Source organism: Diceros bicornis, chromosome 3 (assembly GCF_020826845.1).
Source record: "Diceros bicornis minor isolate mBicDic1 chromosome 3, mDicBic1.mat.cur, whole genome shotgun sequence".
Classification (NCBI taxonomy): domain Eukaryota; kingdom Metazoa; phylum Chordata; class Mammalia; order Perissodactyla; family Rhinocerotidae; genus Diceros; species Diceros bicornis.
In genome coordinates, this window is record NC_080742.1 from 14,793,265 (window position 1) to 14,816,938 (window position 23,674).

General features: G+C 39.7%; 1 protein-coding gene across 1 annotated transcript in view; it reads left to right on the forward strand.

Annotated features, from left to right (window-relative positions):
* Window positions 1-5,574: 5,574 nt before the first annotated feature.
* Window positions 5,575-23,674, forward strand: part of FBXL13 (F-box and leucine rich repeat protein 13) — a 200,511-nt gene continuing 182,411 nt past the window's right edge. Inside the window, 5 exon segments of the mRNA XM_058570378.1 lie at window positions 5,575-5,693; window positions 8,768-8,835; window positions 9,631-9,789; window positions 11,141-11,247; window positions 13,866-14,026. Of these exon segments, the coding sequence (XP_058426361.1) occupies window positions 8,768-8,835; window positions 9,631-9,789; window positions 11,141-11,247; window positions 13,866-14,026 (495 nt within the window). The 5' untranslated portion in view covers window positions 5,575-5,693.

Sequence of the window (23,674 nt, forward strand, 5' to 3'; positions counted from 1 at the left end):
TTTGTATAGTCTTTTCTTTTTGGTACCTCTTACATCTTAATTTTTTATTGGCTTTTTGCAACAAAACTTTCAACAAAGCTATTTTGGAATTTTGAAGCCTTTGCTTTTGAGTGCACTTCCTAAATGATCTTATCAAATTGGAACGTTCCTTTTAATGATCAATGTAATTCCTCTGAGGCTGGCAGCAGTTTGGTAGGACCCTAGCCGCAAGTGGAGTTCAATCCACATTTCTGTCCAGCCATAACTGGTCACAAATGGGGTGTAACCCATATTTCTGTCCAACCATATTTTGGCCCCCAACCTGATGGTTACCAAGCCAAGCTTTCAGGACATGAAACAAGTTTAGTAAGATATTGCTGTTCTTTGTAAATATTTATAGCTTTTGGGACCATAGTTTTTAAGCAGGTGTGCCAGAAGGTGGAGTGCTTGATTCTTTAGAAATTAAAGATCGTATTCAATTACTCTGGTCCATGGTTCTCAAATCTAGTGCACAAAAAGACAAGTTTTGGAAGCTCAAAGGAGCCCCAAAGTGGTCCCTATAATTTTAGATCATTTTTAGTATTGTTGGTCCACTCGGACAAAAATTTACAAGAGGAAGGACCGTAGTTCTTAAATATAAACCCAGCTGGAGTTCCCAAGGGAGGAACATCTCAGGAACTTTTAGAAGATGAAATTCCCGTGTTAAAGCATGGCTGGGCAAAGAGACAAGGAGACACCAGTTGCAAGCCCCAGGTTGTTACCTGTGCTTCCGACCCACTGGCGACAGTTGTTTGGACAAAGAACACAAAGGCAGAATTTGAGCACTCACCAGATAGGGAGTTAACCCTCAGATGGCAGCAGCCATATATGGCTCAAACAGAGAAGCCCTTCCAGATGCTGTGAATCGGCTTAGAGACAATTGTCTCCTGGGGTGTGTACATTCTAAAGACATGGTAAAATTTACAACTTCAAAGGACAGAGAGAAAAATGCAAGTTTTTTTTCCCTAGGAGTTTCAGGGTAATTGCAATTTAAAACTTTCCTTCAGTCTTAGGAATTGAATGTGGGTAGAGAAGGAGCGGAGGCAGTGACAGTAGAGAGAGATGGGTTGGCTGACTTTTCTAGATTTCCAAGCCTTTGAGCGAGGTCTGAATTGGCCTTGGTGAGTTTAGAATTAACAGCTTGCAGGGAAGCAACTTTTTGGTGTTTTGTTTAGAGGCCTCAAGGTACCAATTGAAATAAACTCCCCATTCAATATGACTAGGTCAATAGCCTTTTTCCAGTTGAGCACACAAGTAAACCAGTTTAGGGATTTCAAAGGAGCCCCATTTAGGCCAGTGAAGCCTCAAATTGTCCTGAGTAAAGCGAATCCAGCAGGACAAAGATCTACATGTAGAAGGTCCATATGCCTTAAACATGAAACCAGTAGGAGTCCCAGAAGGGGGTCCTGCCCTTTTGCAGTCCCCTTAGAAAATGGACTTCCCATTTGTGAGTACTTACCAGAGAAACAAGGCCCAACAAAGGAATGAAACAAACAGAAGTTCCTTAGCAAAGCCGACAATGAAAGGATGGCCAGAAGTGGTATCAAAGGACACCCAAATAAAGAATTTGAACCTCAACCAAGAATGGAAGCCTTGGGCCCAGGACGACTTACTACTAGGCGCCAGAGTCTCCAGGAGGAGATTATGGAGCACAAAACACTCCTGCAGGTTTTTTGCTCATATCCACAGAGCACTGCCAGAATCAGAGGTCAGTAGCTCTGGATCCCACTTCTGACAGCATGTAATGTCAATGAATAAGAAGCATAAACTGCAAGAGAAGGAAAAAGTTTATTTGCAGTCTCAACAATTGCAATTCAGGAGACACAGATTCGAGTAGAAACTCAAGTGTGCTCTGATTACAGGAGAGGGGCTTAGGGTTTTTATGGGAGAAAGGGAGGAAGATGAGGCAAGTTGTATTAAGGAACAGTTCATTGGTGCTAGATGAGGTAAGGCTAGGTTTGTACTTCCTAGATTGGCTTGAGATTCAGTCATCAGCAAAGTCCAGTTTTATCAGTCCTTACAAACAGGATATTCTTGTCCTTACTGATGTCTTGGAATGTTGGCGGTTTGGTCCAGTTTGGAAGATAAAGAAAACAAGATGTGTAAGGCAATTCCCCTGAAATGGCTGCTCCAGCTTTATTTTAATATGGCTCCATTCATGTCATCTTTCCCACACAGAAGTAGCAGACTATATATAGCCTTCTGCTTCTTGCTTTTCTCACTCAATACGTCCTGGAGGTCACTCCCTTATATGACTTTTAAGATGAGGCTATCAAAAGGATCACTGTGTAGCAAAACCATAAAATTTAAATGAAAGATGTGGACTTAAAATGTCTTATTGATGTAACAAACAAAGTTTAACTATGAAAAGGAAACTTAACCTTGTGACCCCAGGGGCTGGAGTTTTAATCATTTGGGAGAGGTAGACAGATCCTGTGTCCCAAACAAGAATCAATTGGTCAATAACCACATCCTATTTCCTTGCTGGTTTACAAAAGTATTCCTTTTCTTTTGAGATTGGGTAGGTTACTGTTCCTGAGAAGGCATCAAAATAAGTATTACTATAACTTGGAAGGAATAAAAATAATAATCATAAGTATAAAAATAATGAAGATATGAACTCGATTCATGTTGTTTACCTTAGGATAAGTTTAAGTGTAAACTAAGTAATAAGAGTTAATGATATGGCATTTATGTATGTCTGTCTGCTGTGTATGACATTTGAGACTTCTAAAGAGCATCTTTGTAAATTTTTAATTTAGTTTAAATTGTTTCAGGGACTTTACTTAATAAAATTTGTAATAAACATTTACATGTTTAAGAAAAATTGATTTTTCAAAGTTGTCTTCATTTAAATATGCGTTTATTAAATAGAGCCCTAAAATACAAATAGCAATGAGTGTTTCTCTCCATGTATAAAAGCCCCTTGGGCATTAAAGACTCTTTCAGTAATTTGTAAAATATCTAAAAATAAGAAAATTACGGGCTGGCCCTGTGGCTTAGCGGTTAAGTGTTCGCGCTCTGCTACTGGCGTCCCGGTTCGGATCCTGGGCACGCACCGATGCACTGTTTGTCAGGCCATGCTGAGGCAGCATCCCACATACAGCAGCTAGAAGGATATGCAACTGTGACATACAACTATTTACTGAGGCTTTGGGGATAAAAAGGAAGGAAAAAAAAAAAGGAGGAGGATTGGCAATAGATGTTAGCACAGGGCCGGTCTTCCTCAGCAAAAAGAGGAGGACTGGCATGGATATTAGCTCAGGGCTGATCTTCCTCACCAAAAAAAAAAAAAAAAAAAAAGGAAAATTACTCATTGTGAAAAATCCAACACTTCATACACAGTACCACACCATGGCACTGTATGTTACAGATACCGCTCACTTTTGCATTAAAGACATGGTTTCTTTTTACTATTGTTGTTATTACTATTAACTTTTACAGCCTATGAAAAATAAAAAATTCAGAGTTGGAAGGGATTTAAATTAGACATATGCGTTCAACAGATATTTATAAACCTTGTCTCAGTCTGTTCAGGGTGCTATAACAAAAAATACCATAGACTAGGTGGTTATAAACAATAGAAATTTATTTCTCACAGTTCTGGAGGCTGAGAAGTCCAAGATCAAGGTGCTGGCAGATTTGATGTCTGGTGAGATCCTGTTTCCTGGTTCATAAACTGCCATATTCTGCTATAACCTCACATGGCAGAAGGGGTGAGGGAGCCCTCTGGGGTCTCTTTTATGAAGGCACTAATCCCGTTCATGAGGGTTCCACCCTCATGACCTAATCATCTTCAAAAGGCCCCACCTCCACATACCATCACACTGGGGATTAGGTTTCAACACATGAATTTTGGGGGACACAAACTTTCAGTCTATAGCAAACCCCATACTACTTTGCTAGCATTATTCTAGAATGATACTGTATGGGATATTACTAAAGCTCATGAATGAAGTAAAGGTATGGTAATTTAAAAGATGGTGAGATATGTTAAGACAATTTAATATATAATTTCTTGATTCAAGGATTGACTGAGCAAAAAAAGGAATTGCCCACCAGAAGAAAAATTATGTTATAATATGCTAAAAACCAAAAATTATAATATGAAGTTAATGGTTTACATTTATTTTTCATTTGGTTCTTACCAGATTCCTAATATTATACTAGGTACCTCAAATATTATAGAAGCAATTTTTTCTCTATAGATATTTAAATGCATCCATTTTCTCATATATAATAAATGGACAATATCTTACAAAGTTAAAAATTAGTGAGACCAATTACTACTTACATTAAAGAGCCATAAATTCAGTATCTGTGTGTAAGTTAGCATTAATGATTCGTAATGGTATTTCATTATCTTTTCATTTATTACAAAATTTCCCCAGGTTTCACCAGCCTGGGATACAGGTAGAACAGTGTTAATAATAACATTCCAAACTGCACTGCCTCTATTTTCCATTTCTTTGTTGACGTACTCACTGAATTCATCCATTCTTCTCCCAAGATCAGTGAGCATCCTTATGACTCTTTGTTTGAACTCTTTGTCAGGTAGATTGCTCATTTCTGTTTCATTTAAATCTTTTTCTGGGGTTTTGTCCTGTTCCTTTACTTAGAATGTATTCTTTTGCCTCCTCATTTTGCCTCTTTCTCTGTGCTTATGTCTGTGTATTAGGTGGGTCGAGAGGTGGCCTTATGTAAGAGATGCCTTATGAGGCCCAACAATGTGCTTCCCTCTTGTCGCTAGTTCTAGATGTTCCAGGAGTGACCCCTGTGTGGGCTACGTGTGTCTTTCTGTTGTGGCAGGGTTGCTCTTACTGGAGGTGCCGAGGAAGGCTAGGCTGTCCCCCTGGCCAGCTGGTTGTAATGCTCAGATGAGTGTGGCTGCTATGGACCCTTCAGTCACTTTATCAGGCATGGGGAGCTCCAGCACAGTTGGATACAAGGTCTAATAGCACACTCCTGTTGCAGTTTTTCTGTTAAGTGAGTAGGCCCCCAGTGTGGCTGGTTGCTAGGCTTAAGGGCTCACAAATGCTGTAGGCCAGGCCTCCGGCCTGCAAGGCTGTTGTCAGCTCTCTCAGGATTGTAGCTGAGTGAGGCTGCCCCAGGCCTGGGAACACCCAATTGTTTCAGGCTTTGGAAGGTGGGGCTGCTCCCCCATGTGGCTATTTGAGAAGAACAAATCTTCTGCAGCTGACAAGCCCCACCGCCCACAGGACCACGCATACCATCAATATAGTCCTGCCCCATGCGTGCGCCCCACCCCCTTGAAGCAGACCCAGTTGCCCCACTGCAGAGGCCCCACACACTGCACCAATGCCATACACACTCCACCCACTCCTTGCGCATGCCCTGCCCCGCAGAGGTGGACCCACCTGCCTGGCTGCAGAGGATCCAGGCATCCCACCTATGCAAGCCTACAAGTTGCCTGAGGGCTTGCTATTGGGTGGGGCCAGTCCCTACCCAGGCTGCCTGCCCTGGCTGAGCTGGATTAAAGCTGTGCTCTAGTGGATGGGGCAGACCCTGGGCTAACACACCAGAGGAGAATTCTAATGGTGTCTGCTGGTGTCTGTGTCAGCATGCTTGTACTAGGTCACAATAATGACTGCTGCTAATGTCTCAGTCCCTAGAGAGGTCTTGCCTCTCACCAAGATGCACCTGGAGCCTATCAGGTGAGTCTCTTCACCAAAGATCTGTGCACCTTTCCTTCTGGTGATTTTAGGTTGCTTTCCGAAATGGGTGAATTTGTGCGTGAGCCCTTTAAGAGCAGGCTTTTTTCCCCTTATGTTTGATAGCTTTTCTGAGGATATTCCCCGTTGTTGGTAGCCAGAAAGCCAGATATTATGACACTCGTCTCGGTTGTGCTGAGTCCAAAAGCTGCTTATAGTGGTAACGCTTCTGTGCTCAGAGCCCCCACTCCTCCAGGGAAGGCTATGTACCTTAACCTTGCTCCCAGCCAGCCATGAAGTGCTGCGGCTTGCGAAGGTGGCTTTTTTTCTCTCCAGAAAGGAATTTCTGCCTCTTCCACCTCAGTCAACACTGTCCCTTGTTGTGGGGGTTCTTTTTATCCAGTTTTCAGTTCTCAGGGGTAATTGTTCCAAGAGTAGTTGTAAATTTGTTGTGTCTGTGGGAGGAGGTGAGTTCAGAGTCCACCTATGCTGCCATCTTGACACCAACTCACAGCTAATCCATTATTTAGACATTCCCACTCTTTAACTTTCAAAACCGTCTCCCATGGCAGAACTTCTTCTTTTATTTCCAGACCCGAAGCTAAGCCTACAATATATCCAGACTCTCAGAAATCGTGTGGTGATTCACCTTCCTCTCCTTCTCCCTCTTCAGTTATAACTAGCAGGTGTCTGTGTGCAGCAGCCCTTGTGGGCAATCAGTGTGAGTCGTATGTGGGGCCTGGAAACAGGACTCTCACTCTGAGGTCCTCTATACCAACACCAAGTTGCTTTTTATCCAGCAACTTCCCTACAAAGTTGTTGCCCACATCCGTTACCATCCACTGTAGTAGCCAGATGGCAGAGATTTGGCAGTTTCTAATGCAGTCAGTCAATCCATACATATCTGTTGAGCTGCTATTCGGTGCAATACACTGCTAGCTGGAATAAAAAGGTGAGAGAAAGAATATTTTCCAATCACAAGCAGTTAACCAATATACGACGGCTTTGAAGAGTAGAAAGCAAGTTCCTGGAGCATCAATGGTGAAAACCTTGAGCCTTGGAAACGAAACCATGTGACCCAATGTACCTGCCTGTGTCTGATGGTTAGACTGGTCAGTGGTGCCTCTGAACTGCAGTGGAATTGGAACATGTCCAGCCCCAAGGTGGCGATGGAGCATCACTGGGCTGGAGCCCTTGCTGCAGGCCAGTCCCTCAGAGATACTCTCTTAAAGCTACTTTTCCCCATGGAGAAACTAAAAGGATGCCAACAGTGAGGAAAAATCGTGGTTATTTTAATTCTTTTAGTGTTTTTTTTAAACCAGGAGAATAATATATGTAAAATTAAAATAAGAATTTAGGGAAAGAAACTCTTAAAAAGGAATATTAGAATGACAAACTCTTCCAGCATATCATAAGTCATGAATTAACGAGGACTTCAACTTCTTTCAACAATAGAACAGAAAGAATAATTTCATGCTGATTTAGAGAGTTGATCATTAGATAGAAAACTCGAGTTCAAATTACTGGCTGAATTACGATTTTTCTTTTCAAAGTCATTATTACCATAATGTTCTGAACTATATTCATTTGATCTTGTAATATACTCACATTTTTATGACCTATGCCATTTATTATAGATATTTATATAACACTTTCCAGGTTATGTCTTCTTTTTTTTTTTTTTAAAGATTTTATTTATTCATTTTTTTTCCCCCCAAAGCCCCAGTAGATAGTTGTATGTCATAGGTTCACATCCTTCTAGTTGCTGTACGTGGGACTCAGCCTCGGGTTGGTCGGAGAAGTGGTGCCCTGGGGCGCGCCCGGGATCCGAACCCGGGCCGCCAGCATCAGAGCGCACGCACTTAACTGCTAAGCCATGGAGCCGGCCCCCAGGTTATGTCTTCTGAAGAAAAGTTTAGGCTTAGGAAATTTAGGGGCCAACAGTAGAAGTGAAAAATCATAATGTAGACGAAACTTGTCTTTACCTCTGCCACCTCATTCCTTTCTTGGTTTTATCTCCCTGTTATGATATCTCCATTACTCTTACTTTACTCCTTTGATTCCTTTCCCCCATAAAAATCAGAATTTAGTAAAGAATAACTTCAATGATTTATGTTCTCCTTCACCACAAGCATAATTTGTATGCAATCCCCATCAAAAGTGAGGATTTCCAAATGTCATTGAACATAAGGCAGAATGTCAGGGGCCTATGGGTCTTTGTTGTATGCCTAAAATAAACCCACGATTAACATGTGTATGCTGTATCTATTAACTTAACAAAGGCTTTACAGCAATGTGCAAAGGAGAAAAGCATTTGCCTTAGAAAAGTAGAATTCAGAGTTCCAGACTGTCGGTATAGATTTGAACCAAACTTATCTCTACACCAAATAGGTGTGACTGTATATTTGTGTTTGTAAATGGTAAACAGGTCTCAATAACATAAGAGAAAAATGTACACCATTAGCACTTAACAGTGGCCATGTTCATATAAGTGTGTTAATATAATATTATCTTTAGGGGCCGGCCCCGTGGCTTAGCCGTTAAGTGCGCGTGCTCCGCTGCTGGCGGCCCAGGTTCAGATCCCAGGCGCGCACCGACGCACTGCTTCTCCGGCCACGCTGAGGCCGTGTCCCACATACAGCAACTAGAAGGATGTGCAGCTATGACATACAACTATCTACTGGGGCTTTGGGGGAAGAAAATAAAATAAATAAAATTAAAAAAAAAAAAACAGTGATCAGAATACCTGCAACGTTATACCCCTTTTTACCCCTATCAATAGAGCTGACAATAATAATGTTATAGTACCTACCTTAAAATGCTTTAAAGTAAGTGCAAGGTAATGGGAAAATTTTAAACTGTGATTTTCACTTTTATAAAATAGGTAATAGGTATAAATGATAAAATTCCAAAATATGTGAATGGTATATATTTCTTCCAGTCTGTTCCTGTCTCCCTATCGCCCAATTCTGCTCCCCAGATGCAGCCATTGCTCTCATTTTCCTGTGCATCTTCCAAAGGTAGCTTGTGCATTCCATTTATTTCTAATGTTTATTTAATTTATTTGTTTATTTTAGATGACTCAAGGATTGATGCTAAAAGCCTGTACATTTTATACTGGACATTTAGTAAAGACCCACTTTTGGTAAGAACGTGATTTTTACATACTGTATGTTCTTTGTGTTCTTGTTCTTAGTATTCTCCATATGAAGAAAAACTCATTTTTGGCCAGTTATGCTGATTTTATATATTTAATCATGTCTCTACCATTTTGTATTACATATTTCTTTTATATTCAATCTGCTTTTACTTAGCTAAAATACGTTCTTTACTTCTTGAATGTATCATTTTTTCTTTTTTTTTTTATAAGTCTTCAAAGTTGAAAGTACAGGTCCATAATCCCCTTATCTGAAACCCTTGGAACCAGATATATTTTGGAATTTGGATTCCTTTCTTTTGTTTTAATTTTAGAAAGGTAATCTCTGCACATACTGTGTATTACATAACATCTTCAATGGTGTGTGGGGCAGCACATTGGAACCAAACATATTTGAACATATTAGTATTTCTACAGTGAAACACATACATATTCTTACTAAGTGAAATGAAGAAAGACTGTCAACAGCCATGTGTCAGATCCAAAGAGATTTTGATGTAAAATTAGTTTAGATCAGGTCTAGTTTTGCCTCTAAATAGGTTATGAAAAACTTGGATTTCAGAGCTTTCTGGGCTTTAGAAACGTGGAAAAGGGAAGGGCAAGCTCAAATGAAATGGAAGGAGTGGCTGGAAATAAAACAATAAAAATAATTTAACAATTTCTTTCTGTGCTGTGGTTTGTCAGGAGCTAAACCAGAAGTATTACTTCTTCTCCCTCTCAATTTATTTACTAATGTATTGCCGTAACATCAAACTATTATTTTTCTGTATTTTCTGCCTATAGCACTTGGAGAGATATAGCAATACCTTGTACAAATGAAGATAACAATCTGGCTGAAAAAATGGAAAAAGCAATGAAATATGACAATTTCAGACTTCAAAAATACATATTTCATCATTGGCACTCTTATGTGAAAGGTAAAAAAGAACAACTTAAAGGTAAATCCATACATAGTAGCAACTAGCTTTTGTATTCGTGTATTCAAAGAGCCAACAAACTTAACAGTTAAGCATAGTTTGTACTAAAGAATTTATTATTTTTATGTCTAGAGAATTGTCATGAAATGTAAAGCCACTAATTTAAAATATTTACTGAGATTTGTCTCAAAGGGTTTTATTGTAATAGAAAACAGGTGTATTTAAAATAAAATCCTGTATGTGTTTGTATGATGTATATACAAATAGAAATATAAATAGGGATCTACTGTCAGCTTTTTTACGTAATAGAGAGTTGGGATATCACAGACGGGTACCAAAATTGACTATGTTTTGTAGAGAGCTCCCTTTCTTTATAGATATTTCATTTAATGAATCCATGAGGAAACTTACAGATTAATAACTTTCTTTTAGTTAAACCCCTGATAGTTGCAATGGACAGTGCACGTACGTGATCTTAGGAGCAGGGGTAGAGAGCTCCAGCCTTCTGCTTAGATTTTATCCAGCTCTGCAGATGTTGATTTGTTTAGGGCTGCTGCAAGCCAGAGAATCATTTCCTCTTGGTTGGCTACTGTTGGCACCTCAGTCAGAGCGGACCTTCAGAAGGTTTTAACATAAGGATAATGGGTCTCTATTTCTGGGAGGAAACAACTGCCAGCAGCTAAGAAGCCACTGCCCTGTATGAGAAGTGTCCCCAGGCCTGCCTTAGTCATCTTCCTTCCAGCCTGGCCCGTGTATTTGAGCTTTGGACACCTCGTTAAAAATATACATGTAGGCCCGCCCCGTGGCTTAGCAGTTAGGTGCGCGCGCTCCGCAGCTGGCAGCCTGGGTTCGGATCCCGGGCGCGCACTGACACACCGCTTCTCTGGCCATGCTGGAACCGCGTCCCACATACAGCAACTAGAAGGCTGTGCAACTATGACATACAACTATCTACTGGGGCTTTGGGGGAAATAAATTAAAAAAAAAATATATATATATACATGTAGGGCAATCTGTTTAACCATAGGGCAGTTAACTAAATTGGAATACTACCTCATGATTGTATTTCTATGAATAAGTTTGGAAGTTCTGGTTTTATAAAGAACAGATTTATTAATAGGAAGAAATTATATATATCTTGACATTTTATTACATCTTAATTTCTAAGGGCAAAGGTGATGTTTACAGATTAATAAAGTCTCAGGAGTATATCTATTGCTGTCAAAAGTAATTAATTTCAGATGTAATTAAAATCAAGCAGTAACTGTCAGATCCAACATTGGTTCATATTACAACCATGATAGAATATGAAACACTTTATTTTTTGGAAACAGCTCTAACTATATACAGTAATCTAATACATTTTCTTCGGACACACTGTCGTGGATCCAGCAGATGTTCCACTGTTACAGGCTAATAATTATCCTAAATAAATGGAGAGATAAAGCAAGACATAAGCATAGGAAGAGAGTCGATGAGCTGGTATGGTATATTGGAAACTTTAATTTTTTTAGAAACTGAATTTTGCCATTATATTGATGTTGCTTCATATACTAATGCTATGTGTGGAAAATGCTAAAGTCCTAAATATTATGTACTTTTGATGGAGTCCTTTTTCTTTCTTTTTTTTTTTGTGAGGAGATCAGCCCTGTGCTAACAACTGCCAATCCTCCTCTTTTTTTGCTGAGGAAGACTGGCCCTGGGCTAACATCCGTGCCCGTCTTCCTCCACTTTATATGGGACGCCGCCACAGCATGGCTTGCCAAGCAGTGTGTTGGTGTGCGACCGGGATCCAAACCGGCGGACCCCGGGCCGATGCAGCGGAACACGCTCACGTAACCACTTGCACCACTGGGCTGGCCCCAGAGTTCTTTTTTTTTAACTTAATAACTTAAATTTCGCTTCAGCTACCCAAAATATTTCCTAATAAATTCTGTTGTTTTATTTAAACTATGAACATCAAGGAAAAATCTTTTAACATTTTGTTTAAATTTATTGATAAAGACACTAAAAATTCTTGTTTGGGCTGGCCTGGTGGCTTAGCGGTTTGGTGCGTGCGCTCTGCTGCTGGTGGCCCAGGTTCGGGATCCCGGGTGCGCACTGACGTACCGCTTCTCTGGCCATGCTGAGGCCGTGTCCCACATACAGCAACTGGAAGGATGTGCAACTAGACATACAACTATCTACTGGGGCTTTGGGGGGGGAAAAAAAGGAGGAGGATTGGCAATGGATGTTAGCTCAGAGCTGGTCTTCCTCAGCAAAAAGAGGAGGATTAGCATGGATGTTAGCTCAGGGCTGATCTTCCTCTCAAAAAAAAAAAAAAAGAATTCTTGTTTAAGCAAGTATTTAGATGGATGTAGATGTCTAAATGGAGGAGAAACTATTTGATGTTATTATAATAGAGAAATAAATGATAAAGATTGAATACATTTATTCTTTTCTAGATAAGATTAAATTACTGTTTATTTTTCAACACTCAATTTAATAAATTACAATGTTAATATTAAATTATTTTTTAAATCACTAAATTGTTAAACTTAAAGGATCATTCTTAACTAGGACACCCACTAGGAATTAAAGCTATTAAAACAGAGAACCCAAGGAAACTCCTCCAAACTTAAAAATATCTCTAGTTTGCTAAAGCTATTAGTATAATATTATTTAATGTTGTTTTAGAATATTCACGGTGACTACTAGGATCAGACATAGAAACATGCTGGAATTTTTTGTAGTTACATTATTTAGTAGGTAATGTTTTATTAATATTCTGTGAAATATAAAGTCAGGATAAATAGGAAAGAGAAAAATAGGAAGAAATTAACCCATACGTTTTGTGGTTGCCCCGTGGAGGGCAAGATCACTGCCTCCCACCCCACGTTGGTTCAGTTGTTCAGGCTGGCGATACTACACATGTACCAAGAGAGGGTGAAAAGATTACTCACATAGTGCTTGGAACAGTGCTAGGGTCTGCAGAGGATACTGAGATGCATAACGCATTGTTCTGCTCTCTAGACGTTTATCATCCACTGGTATTGAACTGGTGTTCTGGTAGGGGGTCCTCTAGTACATGCCTTTTGTGGACTACATTTTCAACGTTGCCAGTTAAACAGTTATACTTTGGGTACCACATAATGTTTTAGACTGCTCCTCCAGCGTTTTCTACCACTTTGTGTACTAAGCTAGTGTTGTGATCCCGGCCCCCCATGCCTGGTCATTGCTTGTCTAATGGTGAAATCTGTAACTGTGCGTGACCAATCAGCCCCTTTTACACCCTGCTTGCACTGAACATCCCTGAGAGCAGACACTATTGTTCTCTTAACCATCCCCATACAAGGAGCATAATGTTTTGCATGCAGTAGTTGATATATATTAATATATATAATAATGTTTATTAAATATAATATAATATGATCCTTAAGAAAGATGTGTATGAAATAGTTAATTGGGTGTTTAGAGAAGACGTTTTCTTCTAGCTATGTGATTTCTTGGCCTCACAATCATTCTGAGTGAGGATGGCAGGTGTGTGTTGGGAGGGGAGGGGGGAAACACTTCTGTGTGCTAGTTCTCCAGTGTGCTCTTCCTTAGGCCCTAATACGTATATGTATTATACCGAAATGTGTGTGTGTGTGTGAATCATTTATTTACCCTTAGAGCTTTTTCTTGATTATGCAGTTTTCAGGAATGTGTCAAAAGTTAAAATGGGGACTTCCTGTAATGATAAATCAGGAAAGTCCCCAAATTCTTTCCTTCTGACTCTCCTTTTTTATCTCCATGCTAACCACCTTCCTTCCATGCCCCAAATACAGACCCTTTACTCTGTGGGTTTTGGCTTCCTCATCTATAAAAGAGGATGCTGGACCACATCTTCAAGGTGGCTGCCTGTGCCAATGTTAAATGAAAACTAAGGGAAATGATCTATAATACTTTGGTGGTTCAGAGAATATTGAACATGCAGTGGGCTGTGATAATTTATGTAATGATGATGATAATAAATAATGTTTAATTGGTGCTATCACTGTGTCAAGCATTGTCCTTTATGTATATCATCTCATTTAACCCTTCCAACAATGCCATGGGATTTGTAAATTATTTTCATGGCAATGTTAAAACATGAACTTCAACTGAAAAAATGGAAAAGGAAGTTAAAAGTCAAGGTGGAAGAAAAATCCATTTCTCCTGAACAAAATCTCTCTGAAGTTTCTCTTGTAGGTGAGGTTCCTGAATGTGACATTTCAGTGTTACTGGAAAGAGCAGTATCATAGGTTTGTGTGAATTCATGTGTTTAACTAGTTATTTTCACAATGTTTGTTTAAAGAGTGGTTTTATGAACCTTACGTGAATTATGGAAGCCATATTTTGAAGAAATGTATTTTTTACAACTACCTTGGGCTATCTCAGTTTTTCGGAGGTCATCCATTTGGATGGCTATAAGACAAATATAACAATCAAAAATAGAGAAATTAAAGCTGTAGAAATAAGAATGAAAGGAATGTTTTTTCTTCCTCCTTCAAGCATATGTTGTCATTTAAGATGCAGCAGATTTTAGATATCCCAGCACTTACCTTTTAATCTCTAATCTCTAATCCTTTAATCTTAACATTACATCTCCACTCTGGAATGTAAATGGGCTTGTCTTATTGCAACTGTTAGTTAGTTAAAATATCTGTACGTATCATCTTTCTTCCCTAGATGGTGAATTCATAAAAACAAGAATCATGTATCCATATCTTATAACTCATTGAACTAATCTCTGAAAAATAAGCCATAAATCTAACTACTGGTTATATTCCGTCCTATTTTGATAGATAAGTAATTTCTGCTTGTGGGACTGCCTGATAAATAGGGGAAGTGTTGCAAAATATCATCTTATTCTGGTTGACAGCAGCTTTACATTATAAAATCCCATGTATTAAATCCATCTTTCTAAATGTGGAGAATTGAGCTCAAGTTATTTTTGGGGATAAGGTGTATATCTATATCTGTGTCTATGTCTATATTTATATTTATATGTAATCTTGCACTTTGTGTATATCATGGAGTTAGGATAAGGATATTTTTGCTCACTATTTCCTCTTTATAAATTGTCTGCTCATGTCTTGTTCTTTTTTGAATTGGAATTCTTATAATTTTCTTACCAGTTTGTAATAGCTCTTTATATATTGATAATATTAACCATCTGCCTGGAATATATTTGAGATTTTTTTCCCCTACACTTGATGTTTGCTTTCAATTTTGCCTGTAGAGTCTTTTCATGGAAGAAATTTTAAAGCTTTATGTAAGACAGTCTATCACTCTTCCCTTAATTATTTCTCTTTTCATGTCTTATTAATACGTCATTCTTAGCTGTTTTTCTAAGCCATATCACACACCTTCCTACACATATACAGCTGTTTTTGGTCTTTGAACTCTTACGCCTTTGACGGATAATGTTTGTTTACTTTATCAATGGCTGCTCTCGGGTTTACAGTATGCATTTTCTACTTATCACAGATTACACCTTCAAATAATTTTCTACCACTTTACATATAATGTAAGAACCTAACAATAATATGCTTTCAGGGTGACGTCAGCATCCTGGCAGAGTGAGCTTCCCCCATTGAACTCTCCCCCTCTAAGACACAACGAAAAGGACATTCATATTCCAACAGAAGCTATTCACACAACACAGGGGATGGCTGAGGCACCCAGGCAGCTGTACACCCGAGGACTGAGGTGCTGGAATCCCCAAAGTAAGTGGAAGGAAGTAAGAGGAGCTCCCTTCCTTCCCCAAGGACTGTGACTCAGAGACTGAGACCATGCAGCTCTCAGAGGAGGGGGAGGGGCAGCTTACCCCGTGAAAACCAGTGCTCTCCAAGACCCCTCACAGCCCGAGGGGATCCCCCTATGGAGGGAGCGGAACTGTTGTGAGGATAGTTTCAACAAACTAGCCCCTCAGGAGAGCAGAGAGTGACAGTGAGGCGAGAACCCTCTGAGATCAGGGAGGCAAAAGTAAGCTCCCCTCCCCTACCTGGCCCGCCTGACTGGTGCTTCAGTACAGCTGTGCTTCAGCTCAGCCCCATCCCCAGAGGCAGCGGCCCCAGGTGCCTGGGCCCCACCAGCAGGGGCAGCGTGACTGTGCCCCACCCCCGCAGGCAGCGGCCCCCAGGTGCCCAGGCCCGACCAGCAGTGGGGCGAGACTGCGCCCCCACACCACAGGCAGCGGCAGCTCAGGCCCCACCATGCCACAGCCCCCGCTGCTCCAGCTGGATCAAGCCATGGCCCCAGCTTCCCTGGCTCCACCGTGCCATGGCCCCAGCTCCTTCGGCTTGACCGCCCTGCCCTGCCTCCGGCTCCAGCTGCTTCGGCTTGGCCTGTGCTCAGGCTCCAGCTGACTTGGTGCCAGCAACTTTGGCCCACCGCACTCCAGTTCCAGATCTTTGGCCCAGCGCACTCCAGTTCCAGCTTCTTTGGCCCACTGCACTCCAGTTCCAGCTTCTTTGGCCCAGTGGTGCTCCAGCTCTTCCTTCTTTGGCCCAGCGCACACCAGTTCCAGCTTCTTTGGCCCAGCGGTGCTCCGGCTCTTCCTTCTTCAGCCCAGCGCACTCCAGTTCCAGGTTCTTTGGCCCAGCAGCGCTCCAACTCCTGCTTCTTTGGCCCAGTGGTGCTTCAGCTGCAGCTGCTTCAACCTACCTGCACCTGAGCCTCAGCTGCTTTGGCCTAGCTGTGCTCCAGTTTCAGCTGTTCCCATGCTCCAGCTCCAGCTGTTCCCATACTTCCCCCTCAGCAGCCTCCACTCAGCCATGCTTCCGATCAGCCAGGGGCCGACAAGAGTGCCCACAGATTGAGGCAGGCCAGAATACACAGCCCTTGACCCCCACCCAGCTGCAGCAAGAGGAAACTGCGACCATACATTTTCACTATGAGGAAAAGTAAGCCAACACCAACAGGTACCATGCAAAAATATATTAAATCCCCAGACCTAAAGGAAAATGACAAGCACCCAGAAGTCCACCCGGAAAGCACAGAAATGTATAACCTTAATGACAGAGAATTCAAAATAGCCATCATAAAAAAGCTTAATGAAATACAAGAAAACACAGACAGACAATTCAATGAAATCAGGAGTTTCTTCACAAAAGAGATTGAAACTGTAAAAAAAACCAATCAAAAATCTTAGAGAGGAACAACACAATAGAGGAGATAAAGACAAATCTGGAGGCCTTAAGCATCAGAGCTGACAATATGGAGGAAAGAATTAGCAATATTGAGGACAGCAATGCAGAAATGCTCCAGATGGAAGAGGAAAGAGAACTAAGACTAAAAAGAAATGAAGAAACTCTCCGAGAAATATCCAACTCAAATAGGAAATCCAACATTAGGATTATAGGTATTCCAGAGGGAGAAGAGAGGGAAAAAGGAGCAGAGAACTTGTTCAAAGAAATAATATCTGAGAACTTCCCAAACCTGGGGAAGCAGCTGGAAATACCAGTGAATGAAATAAATAGATCTCCTAAATATATCAACACGGCAAAGACCCTCTCCAAGGCATATAGTAGTAAAGCTGGCAAAAGTCAATGACAAAGAAAAAATATTAAGGGCAGCTAGACAAAAAAAAAAAAAAAAAAATAACATACATATACAAAGGATTTCCTATCAGGCTCTCAGCCAATTTCTCAACAGTAACTTTACAGGCTAGGAGAGAGTGGAATGATATATTCAAAATTCTGAAGGATAAAAGCTTTCAGCCAGAAATACTCTGTCCAGCAAAAATATCCTTCAGATATGATGGAGAAATAATAACTATCCCAGATAAACAAAAGTTAAGAGAGTTCATTGCCACAAGATCCCCACTACAAGAAGTGCTCAAGAAGGCCCTCATCTCTGAGGGAAAAAAGAGAAAAGGGATTCAAAGTTTTGAACAAGGAGGAAAATAGGTCAACAAAACCAGAAAAATTGCAGTCCTCTATCAAAATAGATTAGCAAACACTTAATTATAAAACCAAAGATCAAGGGAAGGTAAGCACCAAGCATAAATATAACCTCATCATGTTAAACACGAACTCACAACACAAGAAGGAATAAGATGTGACAACAATAACTTAGAAGGGGAAGAGGAAAGGGATCGAATCGACTTAGTCTAAGGGAATAAGAGGCCATCAAAAAATAGACTGTCACATCCACAAGATTTTTTAATACAAACCTCATGGTAACCACTAATCAAATAATCAGAACAGAATCACACATGATAAAGAAAGAGAAAACTAAGAGAACCCCCATACAGAACTACCAAACTAAATTGGTAGTCCGAAACACGTGAGATAAGAAACAAAAGAAATGCAAAAGAACCAGAAAAAGAGCGATAAAATAACAACAACAAACCCCCATATATCAATAATTACCCTAAATGTAAACGGACTGAACTTTCCAATCAAAAGACACAGAGTAGGGGGAGGGATTAAAAAACAAGATCCAACAATATACTGCCTCCAGGAAACACATCTCAGCTCTAAAGACAAACATAGGCTCAGAGTGAAAGGATGGAAGACCATACTCCAACCTAATGGCAAACAAAAGAATGCAGGTGTTTCCATATTTATATCAGACAAAGTTGACTTCAAGATAAAACAGGTAATGAGAGACAAAGAGGGGCAATATATAATGATAAAAGGGACACTCTACCAAGAAGACATATCACTTTTAAATATATATGCACCCAATACAGGAGCACCAAGGTACCTAAAGCAACTAGTAACAAATCTAAAAGGTGATATTAACAACAACTCAATAATAGTAGATCTTAATGCCCCACTCTCATCAATGGACAGATCATCCAGAAAGAAAATAAATAAGGAAATAATGGACCTAAATGAAAAACTAGATGAGATGGACTTAATAGACATATACAGAGCACTCCATCCAAACACAGCAGATTACACATTCTTCTCAAGCGCGCATGGAACATTCTCAAGAATAGACCATGTGTTGGGAAACAAGGCATGCTTATATAAATTTAAGAAGATTGAAATCATAACAAGCATCTTTTCAGACCATAATGCCATGAAGTTAGAAATCAACTATAAGGAAAAAACCGGGAAAGTGACAAAGCTGTGGAGACTCAACAACATGCTACTAAACAACCAATGGATCATTGATGAAATTAAAGGAGAAATCAAAGCATATCTGGAGACAAATGAAAATGAAAATACACCATACCAACTCATATGGGATGCAGCAAAAGTGGTCCTGAGAGGGAAACTCATAGCAATACAGGCCCACCTTAACAAACAAGAAAAAGCCCAAATAAGCAACCTCAAACTATGCCTAACAGAATTAGAAAAAGAAGAACAAACAAAGCCTAAAGTCAGCAGAAGGAGGGAAATAATAAAAATAAGAGCAGAAATAAATGAAATTGAAATTAAAAAAATAGTAGAAAGGATCAATGAAACAAAGAGCTGGTTCTTTGAGAAGATAAACAAAATTGACAAACTCTTAGCCAGACTCACCAAGAAAAAAAGAGAGAAGGCTCAAATAAATAAAATTAGAAATGAAAAAGGAGAAATTACAACAGATACCACAGAAATACAAAAGATTATAAGAGAAGACTATGAAAAACTATATGCCAATAAATTGGACAATATAGAAGAAATGGATAAATTCCTAAACTCATACAACCTCCCAAAACTGAATCAAGAAGAAATAGAGCACCTGAATAGACCAATCACAAGTAAAGAGATTGAAACAAGAATCAAAAACCTCCAAAAAAATAAAAGTCCAGGACCAGATGGCTTCTCTGGAGAATTTTACCAGACATTTGAAGAAGACTTAATACCTATCCTTCTTAAACTATTCCAAAAAATAGAGGAAGATGGAACACTTCCCAACACATTCTGTGAGGCCAACATCACCCTGATACCAAAGCCAGGCAAAGAACAATACTAAGAAGGAAAACTACAGACCGATATCCCTGATGAACATAGATGCAAAAATCCTCAACAAAATATTGGCAAACCGATCACAGCAATACATTAAAAAGATCATACACCACGATCAAGTGGCATTTATACCAGGGAAACAGGGATGGTTCAACATCCGCAAATCAATCAGTGTGATACACCACATTAACAAAAAGAGGAATAAAAACTATATGATCATCTCAATAGATGCAGAGAAGGCTTTTGACAAGATCCAACATATGTTTATGATAAAAACTCTCAACAAAATAGGTATAGAAGGAAAGTACCTTAACATAATAAAGGCCATATATGACAAACCCACAGCGAACATCATACTCAATGGGGAAAAACTGAAAGCCATCCCTCTGAAAACAGGGACAAGACATGGGTGCCCACTCTTGCCACTCTTATTCAACACAGTACTGGAGGTTCTGGCCAGAGCAATTAGGCAAGAAAAAGGAATAAAAGGAATCCAAATAGGCAACGAAGAAGTGAAACTCTCGCTGTTTGCAGATGACATGATCTTATATATAGAAAACCCTAAAGAATCCATTGGAAAACTGTTAGAAATAATCAACAACTACAGCCAAGTGGCAGGGTACAAAATCAACTTACAGAAATCAGTTGCATTTCTATATATCAACAACAGACTAACAGAAAGAACTCAAAAAGACAATCCCATTTACAATTGCAACAAAAAGAATAAAATATCTAGGAGTAAATTTAACCAAGGAAGTGAAAGACCTATATGATGAAAACTATAAGACATTATTGAGTGAAATCAATGATGACATAAAGAAATGGAAAAATATTCCATGCACTTGGATTGGAAGAATAAACATAGTTAAAATGTCCATACTACCTAAAGCAATCTACAGATTCAATGCAATCCCAATCAGAATCTCAAGGACATTCTTCACAGAAATAGAACAAAGAATACTAATGTTCATATGGAGCAACAAAAGACCCCATATAGCTAAAGCAATCCTGAAAAAGAAGAACAAGCCTGGAGGCATCACAATCCCTGACTTCAAAACATACTGCAAAGCAATAGTAATTAAAACAGCATGGTACTGGTACAAAAACAGACACACAGATCAGTGGAACAGAATTGAAAGTCCAGAAATAAAACCTTATATCTACGGGCAGCTAATCTTTGACAAAGGAGCTAAGGACATACAGTGGAGAAAGGAAAGTCTCTTCAATAAATAGTGCGGGGGGGCTGGCCCTGTGGCTTAGTGATTAAGTGCGTCTGCTCCACTACTGGTGGCCTGGGTTCGGATCCCGGTGCACACTGACGCACCACTTGTCCGGCCATGCTGAGGCGGCGTCCCACATACAGCAACTAGCAGGATGTGCAACTATGACATACAACTATCTACTGGGGCTTTGGGGAGAAAAAGGAAAAAAAAAAGGAGGAGGATTGGCAATAGATGTTAGCTCAGGGCCAGTCTTTCTCAGCAAAAAGAGGAGGATTGGCATGGATGTTAGCTCGGGGCTGAGCTTCCTCACACACACACAAAATAAATAAATAAATGATGCTGGGAAAACTGGACAGCCACTTGCAAAAGAATGAAAGTAGACCATCTTCTTTCACCATACACAAAAATTAACTCAAAATGGATCAAAGACCTGAAGGTGAGACCTGAAACTATAAAACTCCTGGAGGAAAATATAGGTAGTACACTACTCGTCATCAGCCATAAAGGGATCTTTTTGAATTCCATGTCTACTCAGACAAGGGAAACAAAAGAAAAAATAAACAAGTGGGACTTCATCAGATTAAAGAGCTTCTACAAGGCAAGCAGGATCAAAATGAATAGGGAACCCACCAGCTGGGAAAAAATATTTGCAAACCATATATCTGATGAAGGATTAATCTCCATAATATATAAAGAACACACACAACTGAATAACAAAAATGGGCAATCAAATGCCCAATCAAAAAATGGGCAGAGGAAATGAACAGACACTTCTCCAAAGAAGATATATAGATGGCCAATAGGCACATGAAAAGATGCTCAACATCACTAATCATCAGGGAAATGCAAATCAAAACCACACTAAGATATCATCTTACACCCGTTAGAATGGCTATAATCACCAAGACAAAAAGCAGCAAATGCTGGAGAGGTTGTGGAGAAATGGGAACACTAATCCACTGCTGGTGGGATGCAAACTGGTGTAGCCTCTATGGAAAACAGTACAGAGATTCCTCAAAAAATTAAAAATAGAAATACCTTATGATCCAGCAATCCCACTACTGGGTATCTACCCAACGAACCTGAAATCAGCAATCCAAAGAGGCTTATGCACCCCTATGTTCATCGCAGCATTATTCACTATAGTGAAGACATGGAAGCAAGTGTCCCTCGACTGATGATTGGATAAAAAAGATGTGGTATATATATACCATGGAATACTATTCAGCCATAAAAAAAGACAAAGTCGTCCCATTTGCAGCAACATGGATGGACTTGGAGGGTGTTAACGTTAAGTGAAATAAGCCAGAAAGAGAAAGACAAACAGTGCATGATTTCACTCATGTGTGGAAGATACACCAATACACGGACAGATAGAACTGTTTAGTGGTTACCAGGGGCTAGGTGGGTGGGGAGTGGGCACACGGGGTGGAGGGATGCACTTATATGGTGACTGATGAACAATAATGTACAACAAAAATTTCACAATAAAAAAAATTATATAAAAAAAAAAGAATACGCTTTCATTTTCCCTCTCCTGTGCTTCGTGCTATTATTGCTATGCATTTTATTTCTATTGCATTTATAAACCCTACAATATAATTCATTATTTTTGCTTTAAATAGTCCATTATATCTTATCCAGCAAATATTTTTTATTTTTAACAATCTCAAACTCACAGAAAAGTTGCAAGTACAGAACAAAGAACTTATTTTCCTGAACAATTTGAGAGTAAGGTGCTGACATGATACCCCTCACCCCTGAATATTATTGGTGTATAATTCTCTCATAGTCATTCTCTTACAGTCAACCATCAAAATCCTCAAACCCAATTCAGGTTTCTACACTTGTCCCAGTGATGTCCCAATAATGCAAAAGAATCCAGTTCAGAATCACACATAATGATCGATTGTATGTCACCTTAGTCTCCTTCAGTCTGCAACTGTTCCTCAGTCTTTCTTTAATTTTCATGACCTTGACATGAAGAGTAGGCCAGTTTTATTGTAGAATATCTCTCAATTCGAGCTTGTTTTCTGTTTCCTCAAGAATGCATTCAGGCTTTGCATTTTTGTTAGAAATAGCACAGACGTCATGCTGCACTCTTCTCACTGCGTCCTATCAGTGACGCAGGATTTGGGTTTGCCCATGGTTGTAATGTTCACTTTGAACACCTGATTCTGGTGGTATCTGCCAGGTTCTCCACTATTCAGTTGCCCCCTTTGTAATTGATATGCATTTTGTGTGTAAGTACTTTAAAATTATATAAATATTCCCATTCCTCATAAAATTTTCAGTTTGTTTATATCAGTATGGACTTGTGGTTTTCTATTTTATTCAATGGGTTATAATCTATTACTATCACTGTTTATTTTGGTGCTCATATTGTCCCAGAATTGGACAGTGAGAGTCTTTTCAAATTACCATCTGTGTCCTTTTGACATGTAACCATCATCCTTTGAGCACTTTCTTACTTTATACCACAGCATGATGTGCCACGCTCATCTTGTACTTTCCACTACCGTGGATAAGTCATTTCTCCAAGATTCCCTGAATCCTTTTTAATGGAAATTGTATGGATACATCAAGATTTGAGCACTACTTGTATTCATGGCTATTGCAGTGTCACTTCTCTCATGCCTTCTCAGTAGATGGAGCTAGAGACTGTAAGTAGGTACACACATATACACATTTATTTCCCTATCTATACCTCCATATGCTGAAAATCTAAATTGCACACGGATACCTCCAGTTCCAAGTTAGCACCATAAGGCTCATT